The sequence below is a fragment of the Sparus aurata genome, chromosome 6 (genome assembly GCF_900880675.1).
Source record: "Sparus aurata chromosome 6, fSpaAur1.1, whole genome shotgun sequence".
Classification (NCBI taxonomy): domain Eukaryota; kingdom Metazoa; phylum Chordata; class Actinopteri; order Spariformes; family Sparidae; genus Sparus; species Sparus aurata.
Genome location: NC_044192.1, coordinates 19,730,262 through 19,744,839, shown reverse-complemented (window position 1 = coordinate 19,744,839; position 14,578 = coordinate 19,730,262). Strand labels below are relative to the sequence as shown.

Here is a 14,578-nt window from a genome sequence, read left to right as displayed (position 1 = left end):
GGGAGGGTCATTGCCATTAGAGAGTACCGTGAGAGGATGCACTTGGTCTGTGACCAAATTGAGGTGGGTGGTGTATGTCAAGTGGCATCTACATGAATGCCAGGACCCTTCCCAGAAGAACATTGTGCTGCAACGAGATGTTGTTCACTTGAACTGTCAGTGGTTTTAATGGTGTGGCTGATCTGTGTATTTTCTTTCTCTCTGAAACATATAGCTCTTTAATCACATTAATACACTGTGTATACAAAAATTCCACATTATATGGAATACATAAACAAGTCATTAAATAAAGGCCTCATGACTCATGGTATTATCAAAAATATGTACATAATAAACAGGTAAAACAGAAATGAAGATCTAAAAAACACTGAAATTTAGCCATTACCATCTTGATACTTACATTCAATTTTTGATTAAGTTAATTTTTACATTAAACTATGATTATAATAGCTTTTAGCCTTGTTAAAACACAATAGCCATTTCTACACAACATAAATTAGAGTATATCTATAAATTTAATTGATAAGGGTCAACATTAAAACAAATAGCCTAGCTTGGCCTCTGCTACATTCCTTTCCATTTCCGGTGAAAAGGAAAGTGTGTTTTTCCTTTTTGGAAGACGTTGACGTAAGCCCCTCCCTCCCAGCGAGGTGACGCAAGAGGGCGTGTCCAAACAAAGGACAGAGCGGACTCCACAATGGGAGGTTTGTGTCTTTCTTTAACTAGAAATAACCTTCATTTTTACCACCTAGTAATCCTTCCGTTTGGTTTCTTTTAATGTCTTCCTGTCTGGTCCAAATCACAAACATGACCACTGTCGTATTATCAAGCTGAAAAGTTGCCTCGCGTGCCAATGACAATGTAACGTCTCATTCTGCGTCCTGTTGAGCGTTCTGAAAACTTTCTCAACACGTCTGAGACTAGAAAGAGCCTTGTTTTTGAAATGGCGGCCAACATGCAAGTTGAATAAAGTGTTTTTTCGCTTCATTCCCGGTCCTTCATGCCCTCATACTCCTCCCCTGCCACAGCTACGAGGAAATACTGTCAGTAGCCTGTATCGATATGCAAACTGGCTCCCCCTTCCCCGCCAGTGTATGCTATGCTAGGGTCTTGCTGATTTACTTGTTAAAGAACACCTCTCCTCTCTGATTCCTCTGACAGACAGTTTTCGTGAGCAGCTGATAGAGGACAGCGCCTTCCTCAGAGCTGAGCAGAGATTGGACACAGACCTGGTGGACAAAGTCATCCTTCAGCTCAACAGGATCTACCCACAGATCCTCACAGACAAGGAGGCCACCAAAGTAAGTCCTCATGCTCAAAGTAGCACAAGTATAACCCCTGTCAGCATCATACAGCCTTATCTTATGTGACCAAATAGTTTCTGTCTGTTAATTTGACAGCAGTCAATGCTGTGACCATGTTTGTGTTGTAGTGTTTACACCCACAGTAGGTTTCCTATGCAATATCTTAACCTGAAAAGTGATTTACAGGGAGAGGAGTGTTGTGGAGTAACACATACATATGTATAACATACATAAACATATATATTTCAATATTTCCAGCTGAATTGGAAAGACAGAAAGAAAATGCTTAATCAGGTGTGCAAATACCATAAACTTTTACTAAAAGGTGCCCCTATGTAGTTTTGTTGAAGAAATATTAGAGAAAGAAGGGGAAAAATCTTAATGTTTTGATTTTCATGACTGAATAAACAAACTGTCTTGAATGAACAACAAAATGTCATATTGTTTTTGATTTTATTTTGTAGGCAGGACCCTTCTAAGTAGTTACTCTTTTAGCATAGACCTTATTCCCCTCAAGGATGGCTTGTTTGTATATATCATGTAATTATTTTCTGGATTTGTATTTGTACTTTATTAATATTGTATATATTGACTTAGTGAGTTAGTTTTGTGTGTGTGTGTGTGTGTGTGTGTGTGTGTGTTTGTGTACATTTTGTGTACAAGTGTACATTTAAAGTTTTGTACTCACTGACATGCTTGAATGTTGTATCACTGCATGTAAAATTAGATACATAAGCCTGATGGTGTCTTTATATTTCTTGACATACATGCGTGATCTGGATTTTATGTAGTCAAATAAAAAGTTATTGTCATCCAGTTCCGAAAGTTGGACGTGCCCACTGGTGTTCGACTGGGTGAGTTACTGACGCATCTGCAGGGGAAAGGAGAGGAAGCATGCAGGGAGTTTTACAGAGCTCTTCACCTGCATATAGAGGAGGTGTACTACAGTTTACCCACACGGCTCCGCCTCAGAGGTTAGTCCCCCGAAACTCAAAACTGTCTCTCCATATCGCTAGTGAGACATTTCTGATGATGATATTTAGATATTTGATTCCACACACTGAAATGTATCTGTCCTGTTTGCAGATTACTCAAATCCACTCAACTATCCACATGTCCAGCAGAAGTATGTTCTGAACGACAGAGGTAACATGTTTTTGTTAAAGGATTTATTGTCAGTGCTTGAACTGTTAAAATGCTATTTCTACATGTGGCAAAATCAGAAAACGTTTTTTCATAATCACTAAATAAGGAATGGTTTGCGTGATTTAAACTGTTTTCAGGCTAGAAGTGTGTCAGGTAATTATTAAGCACTGACAAACACACCAGATAATGACTTACATTTATGTTGTTTTTCCAGGTCCCCTGTTCTTTCTGGGCTGTTTCAGTGTTGCAGTGGGAATGGCTTTCCTCTATTACTACAGTGGTAAGTACATATTAACTTTAAAACCGCACCTGACATTGAAATTGTGATATTGTTAGTATAATTCACAAACTAATGTATATATATTGACTTAATTCTGTTAATCAGAGTTACTATTAAGCTTTCTTTGTTCTGCAGAGTCCAGATTGTCAGGAGGCAGCCGGGCCCTCGGGATGGCCGCTCTGGGTTTGAAAAGAAAAGCTCAGGAGGTCCTCATATGGTACACTGAAGAAAGCCTCATGAAGTAAAGGGTGACTCCAGGTGCTTCACCAGTGATGCTCTTCTTAATGCTACTTGCACCAAAGCACAGCACAACTTATCTTTTCAAGAGCTGAATGCTAATTTTGTTCGCAATTGTATATAATATTTTGCTTTTGATCTAAAATTAGAAAGATGGGGCAAATTCAGAACTACTTTTGACACTTTGCTCTTATTTCCTCATATGTTGTTGTTGTTGTTGTACCTATTTAACTGGGTTAAAAGGGATTGAATACACTCGAGGGATGATTACAGTTAAATCAATAACATGATGTTCTTGCTACAGTCTACAAATGTGGGAAAAAGCCCCTTTAACAAATCAATTAAAATGGAAACATGCATTGCATTAATGACAAAATAAGGCATTTTAAACCACTAAATAGTAACATTTTGAGGTGCATTCTTATTTGTATAGGATAAGCATACATTTAAATTTCATCCCTACTAAAAAGAAAACCTCCAATTCATCGATATATTTTGCAGCAATATGATAATTGTCCTTGAATGCACTTCATAGAAAGAAAGATTCAGGCCAGATTTATGATATTTAGCGTTTTCATTTTAGTCCAGACAGCAGTCCTTGTATATATTTGCAGTGTGCTGAGCAATTTAAGTTCATATATACATACAATGTCTAGCGTACTGAAAAGACTCACTCAGACTAACCCTCCACAAGCTAATCCAAGAAACAAACTTGTCCACGAAGCCGAGCTCTTGGTAGAACTTCATCGCCCTCTTGTGGTCAAAAGTGGACTAAACCGCCACACACAGTCGGTGTGGTTTGTGCTGGTTCCATAAGAGCTCCCCGACACTCTGCAGCTATCACTGAGAGAAAATGTATTTTTGAAATGTATTATCTAGGTATAATATGGAGCGGAGTTAGTATGAAACCATTTTAGACGAATTCTTGAAGAGCGCTGCCTCATGTGACCGCATCTGCCAATAATATCCCTCTCTACCAGCGCAGGGCATCATGGGTAGAGAGCTACGACCAAGTCAAAAACAAACAAATGTTAAGTTTAAAACCTCAACAACAACGCGAATCCTAACAGCGAGTGCGTGCGTGGAAGCGAAACATATAAGAGCTGTTGAAATAGATTCAACACTTGAAAACCCGGAAATTGCACCGTAAGTGACATTGTCTTGCTTAGCTCGGGATATATATGGTGATGTGTTCCGCCGTTAAGGATGTGTTGTATGAAAGGAGAGAAGGTTAGCACTCCCCTTGACAAGGATGGAATTGGCCCTTGTGGCCATCAACACACATACGGTTAAGGCATTGCCACCTACTTCGTGGCATCTCTAACCAAGTTTTTTTTCCCTCTTCATCTGTTACATTTATACTTTTTTTAAACGATGCCTTACTATGGCTAAAATTCATACGTACTTATCTCAAACTACATCACTTGTTCTCAACATCGAGCCTGCTTTGAGACCGGAAGCAAGCTGAATCTTTTCCGAAGTCTTTGTTTCCAGTGGGCTGGGCAAGACAGAAAATTTGACTTTTCCTGTCGGACTGTAGTTATGTCCGCTGCCCGTCCCACAGTGGGGAGAAGACGAGTTTGTGAGAGTTAAAATACACGTAAAGGTTTATAAATTCCACCTTCGGCTATTGATAGCTATTGTAATCCTACAGTGTGGGAATGTGTTTGTTCTGTGCCTTTTCGCTGACTGTATATTGCAAAGTTTGTTTCAAATATTTTAAACACAATGTCCGACAGTAACTGAATTTAACCCACAATGACAAGCAGATACATTTTTATAGTATTTCTCAGGCTGTTGGTAAACAATGTATGACAGAGAACATAACAGTAACTATCATGATGGTGCTTTATTTCTTAATGGTATGGTGGTCAAACCTCAGGATATCAGAAGCCATTATCACAAACACCTGGAAACATTTCTACAACTTGCATGATTTGTGATTGTACATGATTGTATTCAACACTTTTGTAATATTATTCTTAAAGGGGCACTAAGTAGTTTTTGAGAAGATGTTCAAACTTAGAGTTTTAATATTCACAATTTTAATGGAGAAAAAAATACAAACTCAATAACTGAATAAACAAGCTGTTCTTAGAGGAAGGTCTCCAGAACACCAATTGAAGCTAGAAAAGTGGCAGGGTCTGTTAACAAGCATGAAATTGTGCTTTGAGGTCAGTTTGATTATTCTGTCATGGAAATTAAGAGTTTGTTTACTCAGTTTTTTCTTTAGGCATACAAAAATCTGTCAATAAAGATCTGTGTCTTCTGATTAAGATTTCTTCTCCAAAACTACGCAGTGCACCCTTAGAGGATTTGATTTCAGATTTATTGTGCACTCATTAAGGTCCAGTGCCTGACAGTGTGTCAAACTCACTGTGTACTGTGTTGTGTACTAAATGCCTAAAATGTGGAAGTGCCACAATTTGTAAGATTGAGACTTCTGTCTTTTTTTTTTACAACAAAACAAAAAGACTTACGATGACAATAAACAGGACAATAAAAACATCATATTGCTTTTGTAGTTTTATTTATAAAGCTCACAGTGGATCATCCAAGATCATAAAAGCTGTGAAAAAGTTTTGGTCCATTAAAAAAAAAAAAATAATAATTAAAAAAGCTTAAAAATAACGACATGCTATTGAGAAATCCACATTTGTAGACATTAAATAATAACAACATGAATACATCAGTTTTACAGACTAGACTTTGCATAGCACCCAAATAAACAAACATGTAAGGTCCACTTCATAAATTGGTTGATGTTTATAACACTGTCAACAGAACATATCCCTCCATAATAAAGCTTTTAAATCATGTAATGTCTCGTGAGCGGCAGGAGACCAAGACAGCCCTGATGCACTTAATGATGTCGTTTGGATTATGCTGTTACTTCAATTTCTTCTTTTTTATCTAAAGATGTAGGCATAAGGTTTAGACTGGTACTGACAAACTTCAACAAAAAAAAACAAAAAAACAGCAGAATGTCTTTGAAACATTCACATTGGTCGTGACTGATATACAGCATATTGCTCCTGATAAGTTTGTTTTAAAAGTAAAGGCAACAAGCTGACTGCTTCAGTAACCTGAACATTAAAAGAGATACAAAAAAACAAAAAAAAACTGGTGAATTGTCACATGAAATTAAAACGGACTACAAATTTGTCCATAGACATGGTTAGAGAAGTGATACTCTCTAACCCCCACTCACACCAACCAACACACTCACACACACACAATGTCACCTGATCCTCAGGGTGTCAAGTGACCAGCTCCCGAGGTTGAATTACAGAATGGCAGTACACCTTCATGCCATTTAGCTTGGTGAATAAATAACTGGCTTGTCCATTTGCACAAATAATGCAGAGGTCCATCTTTACAGAGTCATGTAAAAGGCGATCAAGAACTTGGAGGGGGCCGCTGGACACCAAACGCTGTGATGAAGACGTTCACCACAACTATGATGAAAACAAAGGCTGTGGCGAGGTTCTCCAGGATGTTCAGCTTGTAGTGCATGCTCTCATCATTCAGGTTCCATTTGACTGTCAGAAGAGAAATCAAAACATGAGGACATTAGTCATCAGGAATTACCTGTTTTCCCCACAAGGGGGCAGCACAGAGTTTCCTGTCAGCTTAGCAGGGAAGTAATCATTACTTCACTATGACTGAGCACTAGGATTAAAACTAACAGCTTTTGACAGCAGTGCCCGCAGGTGAATCATTAGTTTCTTCCTCTATTATGACGATATATGCCCTCAAAAAGGGAACATTTTTCCAGATGGAGGGGAAGTCCATATTTTTCATCTTGTCATCGGGTTATACACAGAATCTCCTAAGACTCTTTGAAACTAGAAACAGCTGACAGCAGAGGCGTTCCTTCTTGCTGTTGCTCCCTAAACTCAGCTCACAATAGCTTTCTCTGTGGGGATGAGATAAGGATACTGTCCGGAGGGGGAGAAGGGAGCATACCAGCGTATGGGAAGGCAAGAGTTGTACTGCATGGTTCAGTCCAATGCATGAGTCATCAGCATTTTATAAAGACAAGAGTGTGGCTCTAAGATTTATGTGCTCGGATAAGCGTGAAGGAGATTTTGTGCTTGTGCGACGATGTGCATAAATGATTTCCAGGCTTGTGCTTGTAAAGCTAGGGGAAAAAAAAACTGCATGTGCAATTAGTTTGTGCATTTTTCAATGTATAGAAAGGATTTACAGTTGTGGAGGAAAATTGAAAATGTGTGAATATATGTGAGTCGAATTCTATCCTTAGTGACGTTGATTGATGTCGATTTTGTGAACGTTTGACACCCAACTGAAAGGAGTTGTTTCTCGTGTTCCCCAAATGTGACATTGAACTTGTACTTTACTTAGTATTTCCATTCCAACTTCTACTCCACTACATCTTAGAGGCAAAAAATTGTACTTTTTACTCCACTACTTTTCTTCAGATTATATTTTTTTATATCTATCCTGTCAATTTTCCTGATTTCCTGAGGCTAAATAAACTAAATTTAAGAACCCTTTTGGATTAGCAGGAAAGTGCATCGTAATCGAGCTAAAAACCGGACCGTTCTTCTGAGCTCATAAAAACTTGATGTTATTCTCACAGGACATATGACAATCTTGCAGAATAGGATGCATTGCTGTAGATTAAACTACCAGAAAGTATATGTAGTAGTTTTTAGCTCAAACATAAACATCTGCAGAGGTAAAATACAACATACACATTAAGGCAGCAGTAAAAACTGACAGGATGCATTTTACTGCACTGACTTCTTTTACTTTTGATACTTAAGTACATTTTGCTGATAATACTCACAAGACTTTTACTTGTAGTGGAATATTTTCCTAGTGTGGTATTAGTTATTTCCACCACTGCATGTGTGGCTATGTTTATGTGTGATGCTGTGTTCGAGCCAAAAAGGAACTTGGACACTTTCCAACCTCGTACCAGAAGACTACAATGGAAAGCCACTTGAAGTTGGAATTCTTACTTGTGAACTCAGGGCACATCCATCTACCCCGAGCACTTGTCTGTCATCACACAACAATGGCAGCACCAATGGGAAGGGGTTAGGATGTATTCATAGATGAAATTATTAATATTAGGGGACAGAGTGGAATATTTAGATATAAAATACAATGTATAATGTGTGTGTTCCATTACATGGGTTTCCCTGATCTATTTTGTTTATATATGCAGGGATGCTGCACTGTTGAGGTTTCAACTGCGTGTACACTTGTCAAAAACACAGATCACAGACCGTCAAGGTTGACTGGAACACAGCATTATTTCAGTGTCACACATCATGCTGTGTGGGAGGTTTGCATGCAGTTGTCTTTATGTAACATGAACAAGGTTAATATTGTTTAGTTGTCACATTTAGCTATTCTGGGTAAAGTTGAGGACACATAATACAATAATTATTACGTATGTTTTAGTGTTACTGTAACTCTTCTTATTTGTAAATACTGATCAGCCAGTTACAGGCCTCACCACAGAGAAACTCCAAGCTTACCTATGAAGATGAGCAGAACTCCCACTATGATCTGCAGGATGAGGGAGATGCTGATTAGAGTAATGAGGGGCACATAGAAGGTGAAGTCGGATCCTTGCTCCATCACAGCCTTCAGCTGTGAGGCATTGGCCATCAGAAGAGCCACATCCAGCATGCTCTCCGCTGCACTCTTCTTATTGGCATAATGGTTCATGTTCAGGGGTCTGTCTGACTGCCTCCTCGTGCGGCCTCGCAGCGGGACCTGAGCACAAACACAAACCCTGACATCAGTACTTCCTCTCTGTCTCTTAACCTCCCTAAGAGAAATTTAAATTTTGACCATTTCCACTTTGCAAAAAGCACCTGCGATCTTGTCCTTGTGATTTAAACAATATTTTAATGCTGCTGCCATCATACTGGATTTCAAATAAACCTGTGACCTGTTTTTCACCTTCTTGGTCAACATGCAGCTTATGTGGGGATTTTTTTGCAGGCTCTAAAGGGGTTTTGTGAGTTTCAGATCAACTTAATCCAAAACTAAGACCCAGATACTTGAAATGAAAGTGTCTAATGGGGGAATTCAAACAGGAACACCCGCGACTGAGCAAGGACACTGGATTGGTTTCAGTCCAGAGGTCAGACATTGTCTGTCAAGCCACATTCCAACCATATCCGGGTAGTGACCCAGTCGACCTGAAAGAAAAACCAGGTTACACATTACTGAAACACAAGAGCTCTTGGTAGCCTCCCCCTAAATATTGTGGAAGAAGTGAGACACTGAGGAACAAGTGAAGATCACAAAAACTTTATAAAAGTTACCTGAAAAGGCTTGAACAAGATCGTTTTTTATCAATGGATTATTACTGAATATATTTTATATCATTTTGTAAAGAAAATAAACTAAATATGACATATGCAATGTTGTGGAAGGTCAAAGGAACCCTGAAAAGTCATGTTGCAGAATCAGTTTCCTTCCCCTTTTTTCCGAGCAGCTAAGAAAGGTTTGTCTAACAAGTGAAATGACTATGAAGGGTTAATTTAAAAGCATGTTGTAAACACTGCACAACAGGAAACCGTGGTCACTCTCGAGACCCCTGTTTCTCTTCACATGTTTAGTTCAGTACTCAGGGTCTCATCTGGGTGGAGTACAGTGCAGCAGTCCAACAAAAGCAGCCCTTTTGCCCAAAGTTTGAACCATCAACACCCTGAGGTTCAGCAAATCTGCCAACCTCAGAGGAAAAAGGGTGTGTGGAAATGTAAGTGCTGTCACATTAGTTGTTATTCTCACTTGTACTGATATTTGTCAGCCTCTAAAACTCACTTGACACATCATAAAAGATATTGGGGTTTTAATAATAGTAAATATGACTCAATGTTTCTACCACTTTTCACTAACTGACAAGGTTTTTGTCAGACAGAAAGTCTTACACACCTACTGTATGCTGTTTGATTAATTTATTAAGTGGACATACTTTTTTCCTAGAATAAGAAATCACTGAAATGTATATATGCTTAATAATAAAAGAATATGTTTGATAAGTGAAAATGATCATTTTCCTAAGACATAAATTATAGGAACTCATTTTACCTAATAGATTGTTCTGTTGAAATTAAGAACACAGCTTCCCAGAGCCCAGGATGACATCACACAATTGTTTTTGTCCACAATTGAGTCACAGTCAAAATGTGAAAGATATATTTAAATTGACATGAGGGTTAATTTAAAAAATCCAACAAAATAACTAACATTACAAATTACAACGAACCACGAAAAGAAGATGTTTTTCTGTGTAACACAGCGTAGACAAAGATTGTGTCAAAAAAAGGAAAAAATAGGGATCCAAAAACCAGAGGGCATCTAGGCACTGTAAACGAGAAAATATCAAAATGAGGAATTAATTATTAAAAAGCCTCATCCGAGCCCCGATGAAGTCCTAATGGTCCAATCAAGTCAGCTCATTTAGTGATTGCCCTTTTAATGATTTTGCCACTTAAATAAATGCTTTATATTAATTCCTTTCTCGTTGTGTTATGTTGTTGTTTGGAGTGCCTTGATTGTCATCAACTGTTAAAATAGCTGTAGATTTATTTTGTCAATTGACCAATTAACCTATGAATTGGTTTGGATAAAATACACAACCTAGTTCACTAAGATTCATCTTGGATCTATTTTTATCCATTGCTTCTTCAGTTGTTGTTAATGATCCATAAAAATTGTGGGGCGAGGAGCTTTAACTTTTTGTTGGCTTCTGAAGGGGGGCGTGATAGATAACGTTTGAAAACTGCCTGACTAAATGTACATAAATATTTCACAAATAACAGGAATTAATAAATGCATACACATGATTGTTGATTGTCAGTCTCCTATCTTCCAGAATCTTTATAATCTGGTGGATGAAAATCAACAATAATAATAAATTAACCTTTTTCTGAGTTAATTAATAAAAGTTAAGGCTATTAAGTAGTAAGATGCTCTGAGCAAACCACCAAACAAAAATGCAAACCATATCTTCCATCTTCCTCTTAACTAACTCAAAATGAAAAATCTGAATTACATAGTTGCCATACATTATAGCATAATACTGATATACTACCCATGTTTGTTTGTGGGCAAGGGTTACACAAAAAATGCTCAAGGGATGGCCAGAGTTAGTTGGAGGATGGGTCTCAACCCAGAATAGACCCCATTTACTTTTGGTGTGGATCCACATATAGGGACAGATCCAGGGCCTTTTCTCACATGCTTGACATTATGAGATGGGACTTTTTCCCACACTTTTGTTACTCTCTCAGAGAAACAAATGCTTGAATCGAGATGGGAAAGAAAAATCATGCACATTTGGATGGCTGCTATCGATGAGTCACTCCTTTTTATCCACCTGACTGCAGCAGCGATCTATGGAGCTGACCTCCGAATTTGGGTGTTTATGGACCCTGTAATTGTAACTGTAAACTGAAAATTGGAGCTGGAGGGGAAATGTACCTTCCCCTTACTAAACTGAGAGTGGTCCTGAATTTAACCACATGGACACACACAACTTTGGTGGGTGTCGTTGCTTATGGCTAGTGTACAGTAAAGTAAACCGGCTGTTTGGGGAAGATAAACACTATACGAGTAATGCAAATAAACACAAATGAAGTAGCTTCACTGTTGATGTTTACACCACTAAGCAACCACCACATCTATCTCATGTGACCAGCTAAATGTTCACAGATGAGGTAATGGCAGGTAACAGAAGTAGGCGACCAAATGAAACGTACCCTTAGTTTAAGTAAACTTGCGTATTTCAGTCTGGGTTTGAACGTTGTTAGAAATACTTTAAAAAATAAAAGTTTACTTGTTTTTTTACATTTTAATTCAGAATTGCTACATATTGTGTCTCTAATTGTGGAAAACGTGACAGACGTTATGACTTGAAACCATTTAATAAAATCAACACAGAATGTACTTGTTACACTACTTGTGTAATGTAACTGATGTCGTAAGCTTAAATCTTTAGGACAGACTTTTCTATTTCAGTGCAAAGATGTATTGTTGAAGTTAAAGGCGATTTAAACTTGTATTTGCAATTCTGAACGTGACCTCTTTATAACAGGCACCATTTTAACCAAACTCGTTAAAACCATAATCTGATTTGGGTCACTTATTTAGGATACCAACCTGGATTCCTAAACAGAGAGACGATTGTTAACCACAGCCACATGATCATTCTGTGTAAACTGAGCCCCCTGAAAACCTGTCAAGCCTCAGAAGAAAAGGGCGCTCATGTGGTGGCCCAACAGAGGAGTATGATCGCTGTCACATATCACATCTCTCATGCGCACCTCTTCTACCGGTGCAGCTGTGTTTTCCGTTTGAAATGCCTTCTGAGGTCTTTTTCATTGTTTCCATTGCATTTTGGTGTCTGGGGGAAATTTTGCCTCGTCTTAGAGAATTTAGGTTGGAAGTGTCGCTGTTTGTGGGTCTTTAAAATGCGCTAAAACATAATGAAAGAGATTAGTTTTTAACAAGTAAATTTGATTAAATGTCTTTACCACTATTAGCTTTAATTAACACCGTTTGAGTCAGACAGAAAGCCTTACATACCTACTGTATTCTGCTTCATTTATTCAGGCACACTCTGCATCACTGTCATATTTATTCCGGTATGCCTTTAACAAGGAAGCTTGTTTCCCACTAAAAGGTATTACTGATAATATGTTTTTAATAATAAAAAAAAATTTTCGCTTCCAAAATTCCAATGATCATTTTCCTAAAACTCAGTGTCTTCGCTCTTATTAACAATTTAGTCAGACAGATAGCCTTACCTACCAACTGTATTCTGCTTCATTTATGTATGAGTTGACACACTCTGCGTCACCGTCCTATTTATTCATGTTTGCCTTTACCAGGGATGTTTATTAGATTAGATTATTATTTCCCACTAAGAAATTACTGATAATAAGCTTTTAATAATACAAAATAAAAGTAATACAAGATAGGGTTTGATTAGTGACGCTTACAAAATTCCAGTGATCATTGTCCTAAAACTGAAGGTAGATAAAAGATATTGGGGTTTTAGTCAGACAGAAAGCCTTACACACCACCTGTATCCTGTGTCATGTATCTATAAGGTGACACATTCTGCATCACTATGTATTTGATAATTTACTAGGGTAATATAACATTTGATTGTTGACTCATTAAAACTATAATGACTATTGGCTGTACTAAAATGAACATTGTCCCTGAACTGAAGCTCTGGGTCAGTGACAGAGGTTAAACACCTGGATTCCTGAACAGAGACATGACTGTTACCCGCAGCCACATGGTCATTTCAGTGAGCCTGAGCCTGTTGTGATTACAGCAGAGGGACGGAGGTAGACTAAACAACACACATACGAGTATAACTTTGTGAACTGGTTCCATAAACTAGTAAAAATAGTTAGCCCTGAAACGAGAGCTAACTAATCCGCAGCTCAGCCGCTTAACGCTCACATTAGCTTCATGAAGCCCCCACACACGACACTTGTTTGGGAGGCTAACGTCAAACAACACAAGATGTCTGAATGGATGAGAGAGATGGATGAAAACACGGACAGCCCTGTGGGAAAACACTACCTCGTACTTGGAGGATGTTTCTGTGAGGCTTCACCCTCCAGTGAGCCCGACGAGGACATTTAGTGCCGGTTTAACAACACTGATGAAGAAGAAGCGTGTTTTTAGTCTTTGTAACGGTCGCGTGTGGTGTTGCGTTTACGTACCTCAGTCTCACCGTTTCGGTCAGCATCACCGTTCATTTCCAATCTTTCCGTAGCCATGTTTGTTAATAACCGCGTTGTATCCCGGGTGTGTCGGTCATTCGTGGAACGGGGTTCAGCCAAAAGTCGATGGAACAGACTGGCACCGACTGTTTATAAAGCCTGTGCTGACGGCAGGAGGGGGGAGCTCAGGCTACCGCCCCTCCGACAAGAGGGCGGCTGCCCTCACAAAGCCGGGGGAAGTGAGAGCAGGGGAGGAAATTCACTCAGCGATAGTAGTTATGTGGTTATTTCCATGTCTGAACTGAAACCATTAAGTGTGTCAGCTACACGAGCCGTGCGGTGCTCTCATTTGGACTTTATTCGCAGAGTTTGTCATTGACAGACAGACAGGGCAGGCAGGCAGCGCGACTCTTTATTGCCACCCTGCGTTTTAAAGCTGGGGTTGCATTTTTGGACACATTTTTTTTTTTTAAATGTATGCTTAAACCCAAAAATTAAAGGGTACATAAGCCCAAACATGAAAATGCCGTCACTATCATCTCACCTCCATGTGGACTGAAAGTCTGGTGAAGTTCATGTATCCCACTAAACATTTCTGGCACCACAAAGGCGCTGCAGCTGTCTCTCCAATCGGGGACTAGTTTTAATAAAACATAAAATGGTTTCCAATTCTCTGGGAGCTACATATTTATTTGAACAGCCGATCTTATCTGTTAACGCTCTACACGACCCCATTAGGGCCCTTAATTATGTGTGCTTTGGTAGTGCATGTTAATAAAAGACATAAAGTGGAACGTAGATAGTATGAGTCTTGAGGCCCTCTGTTTTTTTTTTTTAATCCAGCCTTTGGTGACTCCAAAAGAAACTCAATT

The 14,578-nt window shown here is 38.7% G+C and overlaps 2 protein-coding genes and 1 non-coding gene across 6 annotated transcripts; 2 read left to right on the top strand and 1 right to left on the bottom strand.

The window, feature by feature from the left end:
- The first annotated feature begins 609 nt into the window (after positions 1 to 609).
- On the top strand, positions 610 to 6,670 carry card19 (caspase recruitment domain family, member 19). 3 transcript variants are annotated; one of them, XR_003984187.1, is made up of 7 exons: positions 771 to 1,043; positions 1,162 to 1,301; positions 2,122 to 2,278; positions 2,391 to 2,450; positions 2,665 to 2,730; positions 2,866 to 4,113; positions 6,350 to 6,670. XR_003984187.1 is itself a non-coding variant. In XM_030418566.1 (6 exons), the coding sequence occupies exons 1-6, from the start codon at positions 698 to 700 to the stop codon at positions 2,973 to 2,975; spliced, it is 540 nt and encodes a 179-aa protein (XP_030274426.1). In that variant the 5' UTR covers positions 610 to 697; the 3' UTR covers positions 2,976 to 5,475. The 3 variants fall into 3 exon arrangements, 2 of the variants coding, with proteins under 2 accessions (XP_030274426.1, XP_030274425.1); XM_030418566.1 differs by lacking the exons at positions 771 to 1,043; positions 6,350 to 6,670 and adding an exon at positions 610 to 704 and having other exon boundaries at positions 2,866 to 5,475; XM_030418565.1 differs by lacking the exon at positions 6,350 to 6,670 and having other exon boundaries at positions 2,866 to 5,475.
- On the top strand, positions 4,176 to 4,303 carry LOC115584194 (U6atac minor spliceosomal RNA). The gene has a single exon (XR_003984515.1). It is a non-coding gene; the product is annotated as a U6atac minor spliceosomal RNA (small nuclear RNA).
- Positions 5,633 to 14,037, bottom strand: LOC115582557 (ninjurin-1-like). 2 transcript variants are annotated; one of them, XM_030418568.1, is made up of 3 exons: positions 13,707 to 14,037; positions 8,484 to 8,724; positions 5,633 to 6,509 (listed from the first exon to the last, which is right to left on the bottom strand). In XM_030418568.1, the coding sequence occupies exons 1-3, from the start codon at positions 13,761 to 13,763 to the stop codon at positions 6,367 to 6,369; spliced, it is 441 nt and encodes a 146-aa protein (XP_030274428.1). In that variant the 5' UTR covers positions 13,764 to 14,037; the 3' UTR covers positions 5,633 to 6,366. The 2 variants fall into 2 exon arrangements, with proteins under 2 accessions (XP_030274428.1, XP_030274429.1); XM_030418569.1 differs by lacking the exon at positions 13,707 to 14,037 and adding an exon at positions 13,564 to 13,694.
- Between the last annotated feature and the right edge of the window lie 541 nt (positions 14,038 to 14,578).